The sequence below is a fragment of the Camelus ferus genome, chromosome 6, assembly GCF_009834535.1.
Source record: "Camelus ferus isolate YT-003-E chromosome 6, BCGSAC_Cfer_1.0, whole genome shotgun sequence".
Taxonomy (NCBI): domain Eukaryota; kingdom Metazoa; phylum Chordata; class Mammalia; order Artiodactyla; family Camelidae; genus Camelus; species Camelus ferus.
Genome location: NC_045701.1, coordinates 72,632,255 through 72,649,282, shown reverse-complemented (window position 1 = coordinate 72,649,282; position 17,028 = coordinate 72,632,255). Strand labels below are relative to the sequence as shown.

The 17,028-nt window shown below is 47.6% G+C and overlaps 1 protein-coding gene across 5 annotated transcripts in view; it reads right to left on the bottom strand.

Annotated features, from left to right (window-relative positions):
• ADCK1 (aarF domain containing kinase 1) overlaps nucleotides 1-17,028 on the bottom strand; it is a 136,557-nt gene that overhangs the window by 21,961 nt on the left and 97,568 nt on the right. For 4 of the 5 annotated variants that reach the window (XM_032482447.1, XM_032482448.1, XM_014559164.2 and 1 more), the window contains 2 exons: nucleotides 15,113-15,306; nucleotides 13,580-13,770 (listed from right to left, as the gene is read on the bottom strand). In XM_032482447.1, coding sequence (XP_032338338.1) covers nucleotides 13,599-13,770; nucleotides 15,113-15,306 — 366 coding nt within the window. In that variant the 3' untranslated portion in view covers nucleotides 13,580-13,598. Of the gene's footprint in view, nucleotides 1-6,745; nucleotides 6,900-7,707; nucleotides 13,771-15,112; nucleotides 15,307-17,028 lie in introns of those variants that run through there. The other variant, XR_004320871.1, reaches the window with a different exon arrangement.

Genomic DNA, 17,028 nt, shown 5'->3' with positions numbered 1-17,028 from the left:
AGCAGCAGTCAGGTGACTATTACTTCCAGAAGTCATGATGAAGTTGCCCCGACAGGGTGGAGCAGAGAGGAATGAAGGTTGTCATTCTGGCAAACACTCAAGATAAGTGCCTCCAGGAAAGGTAAGTGGTGGCTCAAACTGGCTGAGGACTGGTCCAGCCCGGTGAATGCCTGCATGGCCAGACAGCATCAAGGGCAAGTTGGCCCCTTGGGATGCTTGGGTCCCATGGAAACCCTCAGAACTCAGGAGAGGGGGAGAGAGGACTATGACGAAGCCTCTGCCTCATGACTGAATGGGCTCGAGTCTGAAGTGGGGAGACCCAGCGCCTCCTTACCCCAGTCTCCATTGTGAGAGAGGTAGAACATGACTCTGGAGCACTGTTTGGGGAGCCCAGGCAGGGAGGGGCAGGTGGAGCCTGAGAGGGACTTCCCAGGGAGAAGAAAGGCGTCCCACAGCCCGGGGACTCTCAGGCTGACAAGACATCATTAGACCTGCTGCAATAACAACAGACATGATTACCACTCTTCCTCAATGAGACACGGCCAATACCCAACACCCCTTGCCCTGTTTGAATGCCCAGCACTAGACTGGGCATTACTGGAAGCTGAGGAGGGGTGAGGACAAGGAGAAAAGCAGAGGGGAAGAAGACTGAGGTGAAGAACTCTGGGAGTGGGGCCCTTTCCATTTGACCAGCTGGTTCCCAGAGGGTCCTCCGACTCAGGTCCCCAAGGGCTCCAGCCTGCCCACATGCCTGGTAATGCGGACATACAATCACCGTGACGGTAGGGCACGGCTGGTCCTTAGCATCCCCCAGAACAGAGCACCGGCACAGGTTGCCCCATGTGGGGCACTCATCACATTGTCATACCATATGTTTGTTTACATGCCTGCCTTTCCCACCCCAAGGGATGTCTTTTTTTTTTTTTTTTTTTTTTTTAACTTTGTCTCTCCTTATTCTGTAGGACCCAGCTCCTCCTAGGCGGACAGAAGGTATTCAGTGAATAAATCACTTCACAAACGCCTGGCCAACCTCTGGGACATGTCCCCTTCATTACCACATCTGAAATCACGTGGTGAGCTACTTAAGACAACCACTATCAAGAGAAATAACACTGCTCTGCCCTATAAAAAAAACCCACAGATGACGGGGAGGAAGTAACCCCAGTGCAATTTGACAGTAACTGTCCTGCTCTGGGAGATTCATGACTGCAGTCTCCTGAAGCTAGGTGTTTCATGACTTGGCTTTGGCTTCTCCCTCAAGGACCAACAGCACCTGAAAGGAGGGTAACCTAGTGATCCTGGCACCTGGCTACTCAATGTGTGGGCCCTAAACTGGCAGCATCAGCCTCACCTGGGGGCTTACTGGCAATGTAGGATCTCAGGCCCCACCCAGACCTGCTGAAACAGAGTTTGCATTTAACAAGAATACAGATTCAGGTTTGAGTAGCAAGGCCTTTGATTACAGAGAAAGGGTTAGGAGTGGGAAGACCCGTGAGGTGATGAAAAGCACCTTGGGGGACAGGTGTTCATTGCATCTATTAATTTCTTAACTAATCATTATTCAACAGTCAAAGAAAACCAGAGGGACCTACAGTACAATGTGTGACATTTGGTGCCAAAACCAGCCTGCCTGATCCCAGTGTGGCCCATATGAGATTTTTTAGCATAAAAACGTTCATAACTGAACCAGAAGGCCAGTGGGATGTACCCCCCTGCCACTTCCCCACCAAAGCCTTGGCCACTATCCCCTTTTCTTTAGGAGGACTATCTTGACAACCCTCAACCCCCCTGCACCCTCCCCTCCTCAGGAGAAATTGACCATTCCCTACTTTATTTGCAGCACAAAGTAGGAGCTCAATAATTGTGTGCCAAATAATGGAAGTGTTGTGCTTGTAGGCTTGGATCAATTAGTGACTGTAATTGAAGCTGAATGTAATTAATTATATAATTTTGGGCTGTTCAAGTTTAATTCTACTAAAATTACATCATGAGAATGGGGCATGAGGAAGGATTACAGATAGAAGGAGAGGAGCTAAGCTTCTAGGTACAGTGGGTACACAGGAGGTCGATCCCTTGCCAACAATAAAAGATCCACGTGGCTGCACAACTAGGGCATTCTGATCCTGAATCCCATTTGGATACAGAGTCCAAAATCAAGGACTTCACCCCAGTAACAGAGTTACGCAGCAGTGGGCACTCTCAGCAGCGGACTCTGTCCAATTTGGGGACGTTAATCCTTGCCTTGATCCATTTCTACTGCTGCGTGTTTTCCATTATTCATGCCATGTGAATCTCCCTCGACTCCCACACTCAGAGGGCCTTTGAGCTAAAAAGGCTCTTTGGGGATCTTTAGGCCAGTGGTTTTTAGCCCAGTCAGACCTAACGCACCCTTTTTACAACAAATAGTTTGTAATGCCCCCAACGGTCCTGAAATGAAATCCACAGAAACTATAACCTACCTACATTACACATATATAAAACATCTACCTGCATAATTTTTGGAAGTCAGAGTGATACAGGTAGGTTACAATGGTCATTCAAATGCAGGCTCTGCATTGCCATTGGTTTTGTGCTTTCCCAAAGTAGTGAACAATAATTCCTAAAGAAACAAATCATCCCTCAATTCTCATGGTAATGCCATTCCTGGAAAATTCAACAGGTATTAAAACTATGGGGAAAAAATGCTTTGTGTTTACATGTAAAACAGGGTTAGGTTGTAGATTCAGTTCATTCTAAACAAGATTTTTACCCCATGAATATCTTGAGGGACGTTTGGAAAATTCTTTGTGTTGAGTGAAGCTGTGCTGCCCATAGGAAAATGTCTATCATCCTGGCCCCACCCAATCAATGCCAGTAGCAGTCCCCCAGGCATTGTGATAATCAAAAATGTCCCCATACATTTCCAGAAAGTGCCAGGGGGTAGTAGCACCCCCACTGAGAACCACTGATTTAACAGTCTCCTTAATTTGCAGGTGAGAGATCAGAGGATGGGGGTCGAGAAGAGTTGCCCTAAGTGACCAGCTGGTCAGCACCCACCCATCTCTGGACTGTCATTCAAGGATCCCTCCTAGCTCCATGCTGCAGATTCCCAAGCTGAACACAGTGGGAGGAGATCAGGCTCTTGCCCAGAACTCCTTTGGTTCCATGCAGGAACTCATGATGACTCCCCAAAACCCTAGAAGATCAAAGTCCCTGCAGAAGAAAACAGCGATTTGGTGTCAAATAAAGTCCTCTAGGCTAGAGAATGACATCTCAATGCTTTTAAGTTAATCTGCCCAGATGAGCCCAAGATGACTCCTCCCCACCACCAGGAAGCTAGGAATGTTGTCATTGTGGAGAAGTTAATTTGTCCATCCTCCTGTCTTCATTATGAGAGCCCTTATACTATCCCAGGTAAAGACAGGATCCTACTCTGAGGCTCAAAATAGCAATCGGGCATTACATGCCAATACTGCTCAATCAGGAACAGTTGACTTTTGTGCTGTGTTAAGAAGGATTCTGGAACCATATCCCAGCTCAACCCAAGAGCATACAGTGATCAATTTGTGGAGTTTGCATTAACCACAGTAGAGGACAAGTATTTGCTATGTCTGTTTTAGAACCCTAGAGAAATCCAATTTATTTTCCTAGGTCAAAAGCTCATTAGCTTTGCCAGTGACAGCATTTCATGCTATTGGTTTCTCTGTTTAAAATCCAAGGCAAATGCCTCTTTCCTGATGGTTGACACAGTTTAATTGTGACATAAATTGCTTTATTACAAGTGGCAGTGCTAGAGTCTCATCTCAGAATCTCACTCATTCACTAAAAAGGCATGAGTTGGGCATATACTATGTACCAGTCATTGGAAGCGAGGAGATTTAGCAAACATGTCATATTGCATATAAGAGTCAACCTTTTTTAAAAGACAAAAACATTAATTTGAGAAGATACATGCACCCCAATATTCATAGCACCACTATTTACAATAGCTGATACATGGAAGCAACCTAAATGTCCATCAACAGATGAATGGATAAAGATGTGTACACACACACACACACACACACACACACACACACACACACACGATAGAATATTACTCAGCCATGAAAAAGAATGAAATAATGTGATTTGCAGCAATATGGATGAACTTGAGAATATCATACCAAGTGGAGTCAGACAGAGAAACAAATATCATATGATATCATTTATATGTGGACTTTTAAAAAAATGATACAAGTGATCTTATTTACAAAACAGAAATAGACTGACAACATAGAAAGCAAACTTATGATTACCAAAGGGGAAGAGGGGAAGAAGAAATAAGGAGCTTGGGATTAACACATACTATTATATTATATACTTTATATATTATATATATATTATATAATTTATATATATATTTATAAATTTATATATTTATACATTATATAATTTATATATTATACACTATTATATATAAAATAGAGAAACAACAAGGACCTACTGTATAGCACAGGGAACTATATTCAGTATCTTATAATAACCTATAATAGAAAAGAAACTGAAAAAGAATATGTCTACATACATATATATCTGAATCATTTTGCTATATACCTGAAACTAACACATTGTAAATCAACTGTACTTCAATAAAAAAAGAAGAAAGGAAGGAAAGAAAGAAAGGGAGAGAGAAAGAATCACCCTTTTCCAGGGTCCCTAATTCATACAATAATATGCACCACACAAAACTCAACATTAATACCCACCATTTTTCATCTAAAATTGATGTACCCTTAGTTAAGAAATCAAGATGACACAGTGCATAGCAATTGACTGTAATTAATGCCTTGAATATTTTTTGCTAGGACAGCTATATTTTGAGGAAAGTGTCTTTAGACAAAAATGGCTAAATACTGGTTATCTTTAAAGTTAATGAAAGCAAGCAATCTAGAAAAAGACATCCATAAGAATACAAAATAATCATTCAAAAAAGCTGCTTGTTTAATAAATACTTAATAGGAATACAAAATTAAGTTGACTACTCTTGCCTGAATTGGTTTTAAAAATTTACAATGAAAAAAAAGACAAGAACTAATAGGAAGGTTAAATGGATCTGAAAATACTCAAGAGTACTTAATTTGAGGTAAACTAGTCTTTGGGAGAATTGATCCTTGGGCAAAGAGGTTTTTGGCCATGTGACTGTAGGCAGGTTGGCTTTAGGTGAACTGAACAAGAGCCAGTTTGGTGGGACATGGTGGGAGGCAAGGAGACCAGTGAGGGGACCAGGTCTAAATCAAGATGCTAGTAGCAAAGGAGGGAAAGGAGAGTTGGTGGACACAAGACATACAAGATGGTATCGTTCATGGGGCATTGCTATGAAGGTCAACAAGGGGTAAAGGCTGACTCCCAGCTTTTGGACCTAGGTGACTGCTGGTGGCACCATCCACTGAGACAGTGAGTATAGGCCCCTTGGTCAAAATAAAATTTAGGAAAATACTGGCCCCAAGGAGAAACAAAGAGAAATACAGAGACAGTCTCATTGAAGCTTACTTCCAGGTAGAGCTGCTGACTGGCATCACTGGTCCCCGAGAGTTGTTTAAATCTCTTTCTCTCCTCCCAGACCATAGACTCCCAGTTCACCACTGCTCCCACTTGCAGGAGACTCTCTCCTTACCCAAAGCATATGCTCTTGACAAAGATACCCCAGTTCCTTAAAGGCAAGCATCATGTGTGATTCACCTTGTCTGTCCACTCCTCTCTCCAATAAAAGGGCATTGGAGGAAGGCATGCTACATGCATGAAGTGAGGCATGTGTTCATGGCCATATGATGACCAATCAAAGACCTACTATGGCCTCTGCTACCCTGGTGTCACAGAGCATGCAAGAGACAAAGAAATGTTCCTTGCCCTCTGAGGACTGCACGGGGCAGGTAGACCATTGAGTGTGGATGGTGGGAGTGGAGAGAAATGTCAAGAGAACTGGGAGGAGGAGGAGGAGGCAGATCAACAAGGGCACTGGTCTTGGGAGGCTCCCTACAGAAGGCAGGACTTGAGAGCTGTAACGAGTGTAGAAAGCAGAGGGCTTGGATGTCATGAAAAGCAGAGCGAGGCAGCGTGAACACCAAGAGCAAGGCCATGGAGATGGGGTGAGCTTGGTGTCTACAAAACATCAAGATCAGCCTGTTTAGGAATCTCACTACCCAGACAGGGAGAGAGAGGGGACAGCCCTCATGTGAGCGCTCATCTCACTCAACCAGACGTGTAAAATCAAGAAAAGCAGAAGAGAAAGGAGATTCCACATACACAGTCCAGTTCCCAAACTCATCCCTGGTTAAACATAGGCTCTGTGAACTGGCCAGCTCAGCTCTGGTCAACAGGGAACACCTCCGTGAGACTGTCTTTATCTTAAATGCTCCTAGGGATGTCTTTTTCCAACTAATACTGTGATTAAAGAGAGAGCTCCTGCCAGCTCTCTGGGGGTAACCTGTGTGCACAGCAACTAGCAGAATCGATATGAGAAATTAAGCCTATTTCAGCCAAATAGCCAAGTTCTAAAAACACAATTAGGAAACAGGCATGACTACTATAAAAATTGTATCCATACAACTGGCATCCAGACAGAACAGCACGGCCTTTGTGTTGGTTATGACTGGAAAACAGCACCAAATCAGTAACCAGTCAGTAGCCCTGACTCTCATCGTCTCAGCACCAGCAATCACAATAATCACAAGGTCTCCATGCCTCCCACCATGTCCCACCAAACTGGCTCTTAATAAAACTTAACTCTGTTTGCTCTTCTTTGGCTCTCTGGAGAGTGTTCAAGTCTGTAATTATTTCTCTATTTTCTATCCCTGTAGACATCTTTGTTATTCTCCTCAAGACTTCCTCTGGGCTCTCCCCATCCTCCAAACATTGGCCAGCACCCTTAAAGATAATAGCTGCAATGATAAGGGCACTTTTGGTTAGAACTCAGATACCCAACTTAAAGTAACCTACACCAAAAAAAAGGAAGGAAGGCAGTTTTATTGGCTCCTATAATTAAAGAGCTAAGGGTGGATCTGGCCTGCAGGAATGGCTGGATCTAGGAGTTCAAAAGAGAGGCAAGCAATATAGCCACTGGAGCTTAGCAACCAGTGGAAAGATAGTCATTCTCCAAAGTCTTAGCTGAAAGTCAAAGGAAGGCCCTTGGAGTCATGACCTCATACTGGAACCAAGGTCTGTGGCCAGAGAGATGGCCATGTAAGCATTTCTGCAAGTACATTGCATATATTATCTAATTTCATCCTCCCAATGACACTATGAGGTAGGTACTATTGTTCCCACTATTCAAATCTAGGAATTGAAGCTCAAAGAGGTTGGGATACTTGCCCAAGGTCACACAGAACACTGAGGACAATAGGATTTGAACTCTGGCCAACTTGAGAGCCCAGGCCCTTAATTACTACCCTATACCTGCTGCCTCTGTGATGGCGGCAGCCACTGTCAGCAGTTGTTTGTAGATACTCTGACATGCATACACTTACATTTGGCACAAAAAGGAGCAAACACCCAGGGGCCAGGGAAGAAGACCTCCCACCTACACACAGGCTTGGAATCTCCAATAAGCAGGTAACAGCCAGAGCCCCTGACCTCTGGCCCCAGTTTCACCCTCTGGGGAACCTGGAAGGACTTCACGTCCCACCCAGTGTCAGCGTTGGAGGGTGGAGCCACTGCACCCTCTGGCCTTCCCCCTCCATTATTACTTACCAAGAGAAAGGACCACCAACCACTTGCATCATTCATGGCGTGGGCAGTCCGTCGTGGGCTTGCAACACTCAGCCACTAGCCCAAGCAAGACTGGTTTCCCCTCTGGGCACTGGGAGGTGGCTGTCAGGGCAGGCCGATGGAGGGCACCAGGCCCACCACTTGGGGTGACGAATGAGAGGGCTCCCTGCCAACCTCCCACTGGTGATTTCCATTTCTAGAACTGCAAAAACACCTGGAAAACAAAATTACTAGTGCCAGGCTGATCTTTTGAGGGGAGGGACTTGATGCTCACACACCTGATGTTACATTCATTTCTTATTGCATTTGTGTGTATGCTGAAAAAGTTAACATTTGATAAATGTAAACATTATAATTAAATGTAGCCATTCTATTACCTTGTGCTGGTGTATCCACATTTTGTAGTTTACTGGGAGCCTTTTAATTTGGAAATAGCCAGGCAGGCTTCTCAGTCTCAAAGAGGATCTCTGCCTAATGCCCACCTGTGGAGAAGTCCATAAGCTGCATTTCTTCCTTCTCCAGAAGACTCCTGGAATGTATGTGAGCCCAAAGCAGGGTCCCAACCCTGGCTGGGGCAATTTAAAGAACAGAAACAGTATGTCAAGTCAAAATGATGTTTCCCCAGGTATGATGTGATGAGAGGGTGCTTCACTTCTGTGCTACCCTTCCTCAAACCCGTAACCCCAGTCTCATCACAGGAAAACATCAGACAGAACAACCTTGAAAGACGTTGCACAAAATACCTGACCAGTGCTCTTTCCAGAGCAGAGACTAGGGAGACATGACAACTGAATGTACAGTGTGTCCTATACCAGGGACACAGAGAGGACATTAGTATGGAAACTGGTGAAATATGAATAGCTCAGTTGAAGTAATGTCTAATGTTAATTCTTAATGTTAATAAAGGTACCGTGGTTATGTAAGGTGTTAACATTAGAGAGAACCGGGTGAAAGGTATGTGGTACTCTGTGGACTATCTTTACAAGCCTACTGTAAATCTAAAGTTATTTCAAAATAAAAAGTTTTTTTAAAATGTTTTAACTGCCTGGTCCTCACTCAAGCCAATTAAATCAGAATCTTGGGCACTCACAGCTTTCCCGGTGAGCCCAACGTTCAGGTAGGGTTGAGAACCATAGAACAGGGATTGCAATCGTGAGCATGTGCATCAGAACCCCCTGGAGGGCTTATTAAAGCAGATTGCAGGGTCACACCCCAGAGTTTCTGCTTCAGCAGATCTGGAGTGGGGTCTGAGATTTGCATTTCTAACCAGCTCCCAGGTTATGCTAATGCTGCTGGTCCCAGTACCACACCTTCAGAACCACGATCAGAACTTTGCAACCCAGAGCATGGTCCTCAGGCAAGCAGCATCAGCATCCCTGGGGAGCTGGTTAGAGATGCAGAACCTCAGGCCCCACGCAGACCCGCCGAGGCCGAATCTGTGTTTTAACAAGAGCCCAGGTGATTCATTTACACCTGGAAGTTTGAGAAGCACTGCTCTAGAATGAAAGTGCAGGGAGAAGAGACGAGGAAATGGGAGCTGAAATGTCAGGGATCGGTGGGCTGGACACCCATCACTTCACCACTTCCCCAGCCTGGCCTTCCCTTTACACCCAGTAAAGAGAGAAACAGGAAGAAATATCAGAGAAATTATGCCACTATTAAACCAAAGGCAGAACCGGGCAGAAAGGGTGTTTTCTATCCCCAGCAGTGCTGGCCAGGGGCATGGTGACCTGGATGGGAGGGGAGCTAGCTGATGCTGGGGGCTGAGGTGGCCTCCGGAGAAGCCAGGTAAACCAGGCCGGGAGACACTAGCTGCAGGAAAACGGACATCACGGTCCAAGGTTTAATATTTACTCTGCTGAGGGCTGACCCCGACCTTCCTTTAGAAAAGGAGAGAGCAGCTTTGTAGTGGGCTTTACTTCACAGGAAGGAAGGAGGGAGGAACAGAGGTGATAGCCGAGTCTTTCTGAACAAATGGATTTTTACTAAAATATTTGCAGGCTTAAAGCTTAGGGTACAGGGCCTCCCACAGTCTGCCTTGGCCAGTTACCAATAGCAGTGGCACTAGGCCGCCTGGCATTCAAGGCCTCTCTCTAAATATGGGTCTCCCTAATTCAGCCCAACAAACATCATCCCCAGCAGGCCAGGCTGCCAGGAACATGGAATTCTCTGCAGATTTGTTCGTCCTATTTGGATCTTGCCCAGATCCCAACTCAGACCCAAGCTCCACTTAGCCATACCTCGAGGCCACGTAAGCCCCAAGTGTCACTCTGCAAGGCTCCATCCAACCCTTCTCACATTTGCTTCCACTGAGGGTAATTCTAAACCTCCCAAGCGCTGCCCCTGAGGATTTGTTGGGTGCCCTTTGGAGCCAGGATCATTTTCTGAGATGTCATTAGAAGTTCACATTCTCGGAGCCCTGCACCCCTGGCAGGAGGGCCCTGACAGCCTGTCACGCTGAGAGGGACCATCCCTGGTCCCGGGAGTGGGCTCAGACGCTGCAGAAATTAACCTGACAATCAAACAAGGCAGCATTCCTAGCGGAGGGAGAGTGGCACATATAGCTTCTTTTTAAATACACAGGTTTCAACATCCCTGAAAATAGTGGAGTATTCTCAGAGTCTGACTATCTGCATGTTTACTGAGCACTGACTACATATCAAGACATCTGCTCTTCCTATAAGCTGGGCACACATTTGAGAGGCTCTGGGTCAAGTGGGCATTGAGTCGGAATTCTCCCCAGGTGGACAAGAAGAGGGAAGGGGAACAAGAGCCAAACTGCCTAAATCAAAGAAGCCAACACCTAAATTGAATAAGGATCCAAGAGTGAACACAGAAAGCACTCTTCAAAGTAAGCTGGTGCTGACCTGACGAGTTGTCACTGCTGGGAGAAGAAACTCTTGGGATTTTACTGGGAAGCACCAAACCCAAATCAATTTATGGCAAGTTCCACAGGATGGAGAAGGGAGCAGGGCGAAGGCCCCCTGCAGAAGCTCACGTGAGCGCCTCTGAGTTGCAGAATAGAGATCGTAAGAGCCTCCGATGGCCTCACTCCAGAGACTGCTCCACCCCACTGAGCAGAAGGCACAGGCCAGCAGTCGGTCGGTCGATGAAGACACACCTCAGGCCAAATACACAGGATGAGAAGACACCGCAGTGGTTGTTATATAATGAAGAATTTTTCTGCTCTTTGTCCCTTTGTCTGCTCCTGGGAGAAGACCTCTAAATCCTTGGACTTTCTTCATGATGGGAGTATCTTTGTTTTTCATGGTGTGTCCCTGGATCACACCTGAGTTTATGCTAAATGATTCAAGATGGGGGTGAGCAGCCCACCTTCTCTGGAGAGGGTGGGGGATTGGAGGTTGAGTTCAATCATGTGGTCAATGATTCAATTAATTGTGCCTATGTAATGACACCCTGGTAAAAGCTCTGAACGCTGAAGCTCCGTGAACACATTGCTGTGCCAAGAGGTTCCTTCCGCAGAGTCCAGAAGCTCTGCACTCGGGACCCTCCTAGACTTCGCCCTACGTGTCTCTTCATTTGCCTGATCCTGATTTGTATCCTGTATAATACACCTGTAATCACAAGTGTAGTGCTCTCCTGAGTTCTGTGAGTCATTTTAGCAAATTATCAAACCTGAGGGAGTTGTGGGAACCCCCAAATTTGTAGTCAGTTGGTCAGAAGTGCAGATGGCCCAGGGACACCCAAGCCTGCAGCTTGTGTCTGAAGTGAGGGCAGTCTTACAGGAACTGTGCCCTTAGCCTATCAAGTCTACACTAACTCCAGGTGGTCAGCATCAGAACTGCACTGCAGTATCACAGTGGTCCAGGTCCATCATGTCTTAGGCCTGAGGAACACTGGGACTCAGTCTGCACTTTCCAGAACTTTTTGTCTCCTTTACCCATCCATGCTCCTACCTCCAATGAAAATTCAACTTCCTCTGAAGTCAGGGTGTTTGAGACACAATTCAGGCACATATGGCAGCCTAGGGAGCAGGTGTAATCCATATCTACAGCACTGTGGAACAAAAGAAAAGCATGCACCAACATTCAGCAGCTGTGTGACTTCAAGAAAATTACTAAACCTCTCTGAGCCTCAGTTCCCATCTTTGTAAAATGAGGCTAATGACCCCGCTCCCTCATAGAGATGATGGGAAAATTCAATAATGTAACTTATTTACAAAGCACCTAGCATGTTCCTTCACACATGGAAGGTACTCAGTAAACATCAACCTACTTCCTTCCTATTTTCAAACTGCCCTGTACGGCAAACTCTCCCAGACTCTCAGTGCTCTCTGGATAACTGTTCTGGCAACATGCTGATGTTTTAGATCCCAGGACAGCAGGAAGCCAACCATTAAACCAAAAGTGAAAAGCAAGTAACCATTACCTTGAACAAAAAGGACATTTATATTTACTTCAGTGGCTATAAAAGATACCATAAAATATAATATGCAGCAGGCATCCTCATGATTCATAACAGATCTTGCAGATTATTCTCTCAGGTCCCTGGGGACATCCAACTGGTCACTAAGAACAATTAATTCTTTCAGGAAATGAAGGGATTGCGAATCATCTCTGATCAGTGTAAAATCTGCTTGTTGTATTATGAATAAAAAGAACAGAAAATGAGACTCAAATTTAGGTTTTCTCTGCCCCTGTGAATGGGGTGAAGTAAGATCAGAGAGATTCAAATACAATTACCATCTGTGAGCACAGGTGCTCCGAGAGAGTTGGGGGGGGGGTTCTCAGGGAACCTGGAGACCACACAGACACAGGAGTCAGAGCAGGAGTTTGAGGGTGTCCCCACAGCAGGAGCAGATACTCTAACGGGGGTGGGGGGGAGGCCAGCTGGCAGAAGTCAATAAGGTAGACACAGTCTAGACAGGGGACAAGATTTCAGAGTGGAACACCAGCCACAGTGACTGAAGTTTGGGCTACAGTCTCCAGGACTGGGGGCATCGAACGACACCTCCAAGGGCTAAATCGGGAGGCAATTAGTAGAACAAGGCAGGTGCCAAGTCACAGGGATTGAGGTGAGAACCCAGGGGAACCAGAGTTGGAGGATAAAGCTCAGCCTCTGAGTTCCTGGCCTTGGGCTTCTTAACACCTCCAGCCAAGATCTCAGAAAGTGAGAGAAACACACCAGAAGCAGGAAGTGGCCGCACAGTGGAGGCTGGAAGGATTACATGGCCAGAAGCCAAGCAGATCAGAACCACGCGGCATCCGGAGGCATCTTACCCAGCGGCCAGGGTGGACTTGCTCCCAACCCAGAATAAAAACCCCACTGACCAGGCCCTGCCCTGCAACCCTGCAGGGGTTTTTATTGAACCACAGTACATGAAACACCAAAGGGGTCATCATGACAGCAGGGAGCTCACAGTGGCACCAGAGCCTGGCTCGGGTGCTGAGTCTCCTGGCTCAGGTCGGCCCCTCTGGGGAGCGACATTGCAGGGAGAAGCTGTTCTCTCACATAGCTCAGAGACTAGGCTCCTCTCCAACAAAATCAAACCTCTGAGGAGTTAAATGTGCCCTCAGTGGGATTCATGGTCCATTCTGACAACAGGAAGGGTTAATGGAAATTGGGGGAAGGTGGCATCCAACCCAACGGCACACACGGGGAACAGGAAAGCAGACTGCCGTGCCTTCTCCCTGGATTTGGAAAGAAGTCTCTCGCAGGGCACAGCTTGGGGACGCCGAGACAAGGACTCCAAGGGAGAGGACTTTAATGGTGCTGTGGACAGTGACCGTGGGATTCTCAGACACCATGTGGCAGAAACAGGGCAAAGGGTAGAGATGTAACAGAAGAGTAAGGAGTGAAAAGACCACAGGGTCACACAGAGACCTCACACCGAGGTCACACAGCCAGTCCACTCAGTATGAAGCAGGCAACAGCCAGCAAAGCAGAGCTATGACCCAGCTGACCAGCCTCAGCCCCTTCACACGCAGGACCAGTTCATGAAGATCGATCCACCGTAAGTGGAAGGCCTGGCTGAGCGAGATCTGGGTCCTTCTGAAGAATGAACGTGTAATCTTCCTCTGGTGCCTGCAGGAGGGGCAAGAAGGAAGGTGAGAACAAGAGAAAAAGAGGCAAGAAACACTCAGTATCCTTTAGAAAAACAGAAGATGGTGGCTTTGCCAACTCACCAGCCCCCTGCCCCAGTGAACAACTCCAGGTTATGTGATTAGACCACTGTCCAAGCAGGGACCAGAGGAACTCAGCTACTCCAAAGGTGTTTTCCAGGTAAGTAGGGGAAGCAAAAGCCATTGTTTCATTGGGCATCAAAGACTTAGAGGATCCACTGGGTAGAACATTTGGTTTCTTTTTTTCCAAAAGTAGGGTTAATATTCATCAAGTCGGAATCCTCCAAATTCAAATGTAAAAGCTTTCCCAAACTGCCTGAGGGTAAGAATCACCTGGAAACCTGGTCAAGGTGGTCCTGGGAGGTTGAGGCCATTATAGATTCAGCCCAGCTCACTCCCTTCTGCACCAACAAAAGGACATGATGAAAATTGGTGTTTATGATGATGACCTATTCAAGACTTTGTTTCCTGAAACTCAGAATAAATCATGCTCAGCCCTTTCTGTATGCAGACTCTTTTGCTGTAATCTAACTTGCTATTTGATAGCGAGTGCATGATGTATGTGGTCAGCACTGCCTTCATCAGTTTGCCAGAATGACCCATTGGCTGCCAGGATGGATGGCATGGAGCTGACCACAGTCTAGGTCTCCTCTCTCGGGTGAGAATATTCAGCCAGAGCATGGACCTTCCCATGTATTTGCTACCCTCAGATAGAAGAACCCAGAACCCTCATTCCTCTGCCACTGTCTCCCTGAGGAAGCACCTTTCCCTTCCTATCAACACCTCAAGGGTGCTGAGGCATTTAAAAAGACCTGAGATCCAGAGACAGCCTGCTGGTGACACTATCCTGAGTCACAGCCACACTGTAGGGAAAAGAATACTGGCCTCGCTGCCTGGCTAATCTTGGGGATACAGTTCCAGCACCAGCTAGAGATGGGATGTGTACCAGGGCATCTTGATCCCATGGCCAGGGGACACTTGGATGGGGCTAAGATTTTCAGAAAACATTTCAACTTTTACTAAGGGTAAGAATCACTTGGAAAGCTGGGCTGTGAGGGTGAGGTCCTAGAATCCACAATTTTCACAAGTAGAGGTGGCTCTCAGGACCACCCAAAACACTGCTCTGAGGTATCAGCCAGTTCACCAGAGCTGTTTTCTGCCCCTAACATCCCGCAGGGAGAGCTGGAGATGGGGGAAGCCAGGTGGGGCCCTGGGGGCTGACTGGTGGGAGAAAGTGGAGGTGTGTGGACCCCTGGGACTGGTCAGGGAACTGGATGGGAAGAAAGGCCAGAGCCCACACTCACTCGGCCAGTGCCCTGATGCAGCAACGTGACATGTTGAGGAAGGAGCTGGCGCTGGCACGGGTGCCCAGGGCGGCCTCAATGCCGCGCAGCAGGTCGTTGGTCTTGAAGATGAGCAGCATCTGGCGTGGCACGTGGCTGAGGAGCTGGCTGATCTGGGGGAGGTAGTTGGCCGCATTGTTGCGAATCTCTGAGTCCTGAAGCAGCAACAGGGAGACAGAGATGGACGGCTGATGTGGGAATTGGGGCCCAGGGTGGTGGATGTCCAGGCAGCCTGTGACCTGAGGGTCTGCAAGGAAGCTCCAGGAAGGAGCTTCTAGCACAGCTGCCTCAGCACCATTCCCACAGGGAAGCTTAGCCCAAGAAGCTTTGCAGCCTGAAAAACCCGGATGGGACGTCCCATCCCAAATGCCAGCCAAGCACTGGACGCAGCGCAGGAGCACATCAACAGGGGCCAGGCTGCATTTCTGCTGCCTCTGCCTTCCGAGATCGCTGTGGCCAAGGACACCAGTACCCATCCTTCCTTCCCCCTGTACTGACTGGGGCAGGAAGTCTATCTCCCCACCAGCCATTTGATGAGGCTGGAGTTAGCCAGTCTCTCAGTTCAGAGGTCCACCCGTGCACTATTCTCTAAGGCTTCTTTGCTGGCCACCAATTTTAGGTCAGGCCTGGAAGGAACTTTGGAGGCTGGTACTGGTTGAGTCATTTCCCCCCTCCCTTCAGCCACGCCCAGGCTGTTGCAGTTCAGAGGTCTGAGCTCCTGACCCCAACCCAGCTCCAAAGTCCAACCCCATACCCTGCCTGACCCCACCCCCCAGAAGACCTACTCACACGGCCACCATCTATTACTGTCCTCCATGCTGGAGCCAGTGTCAGCCCACCCACTGCACAAGGTCCTAATGCCCCCAGAGTAGGATTCAGGACTAGCCCTTGCCCTATCCTGGCGTGTAAGTTTGGGATCTGGCTTCCCAACCCTCCCTGTCTCTGAGCTCTGTATGGTTCTGGGGCAGATAACCAACCTCAGCCAGAGTCCTGAGTATACAGTGTGGCTCTGATCCCTTTTCACTCTCCAGAGAAACAGTGATGGTGACAATGACAATAGTTCACATGTATTGATCATTACTAAGTAAGCCAGACACTCTGAAAATGCTTACATGTATCAACTTATTTAATCCTCAGATCAACCCTATTAACCAAGTGTATACCCCCATTGGAGAGAAGGAAACTGAGGCACTGAGAAGTTAAGTAACCTCCCCAAGGTCCACAGCTAGTCGAGGATGAGTCAGGATTCAAACCCAGGCCATCCAGCTCTCAAGCCCTCACCCTCACCATCAGGCTACACAGCGTCTCATCTCACAGAGGACTGTGTGACCCAGTGTCCTCCCCTAAAAACTGGGCATGCAAACACCCTCTGTGCCCACCTCCCAGCAGTACCCAGAGGGTCATCAGAGACAAGGTATGGGCTGGCGCTTGGGTCCAGTAGAAGTCACAATGAGGGGACCAGCAGTGCTGCCAAATGCTCCCCCATCCAGCACTTTCTGCAGCAGAGGCAGAACTCCTGGCCCTTTCAGGAGCACATGTGCACCGCTGATAACTGAGCTGCTGTGAAACCTGAAACATCCCCCAGGCAGGAGCTATCAGACTGGAACATCTCAACATGAAGCCAGACACCAAGAGGCTGCCTGCCTCCCTGCTGCCTCCCTCTACAGCTGCAGGTCACCCTGCTTGCAGGCTAAGGCCAGATCGGGGTCCCACTCACCAGAGGGACCCCCTCTCAGTAGGGTCAGACTGGCCTGGCCACAACCCCTCTCGGCTCAAACAGAAGTACCTGTGTCCACCCAGGCTACCCCAAGGGGCTCTCAGAGCTGCATGGCCTTCAAGCTTGGACCCTGCAGGATGCCTACCTGATAGAAAAATAG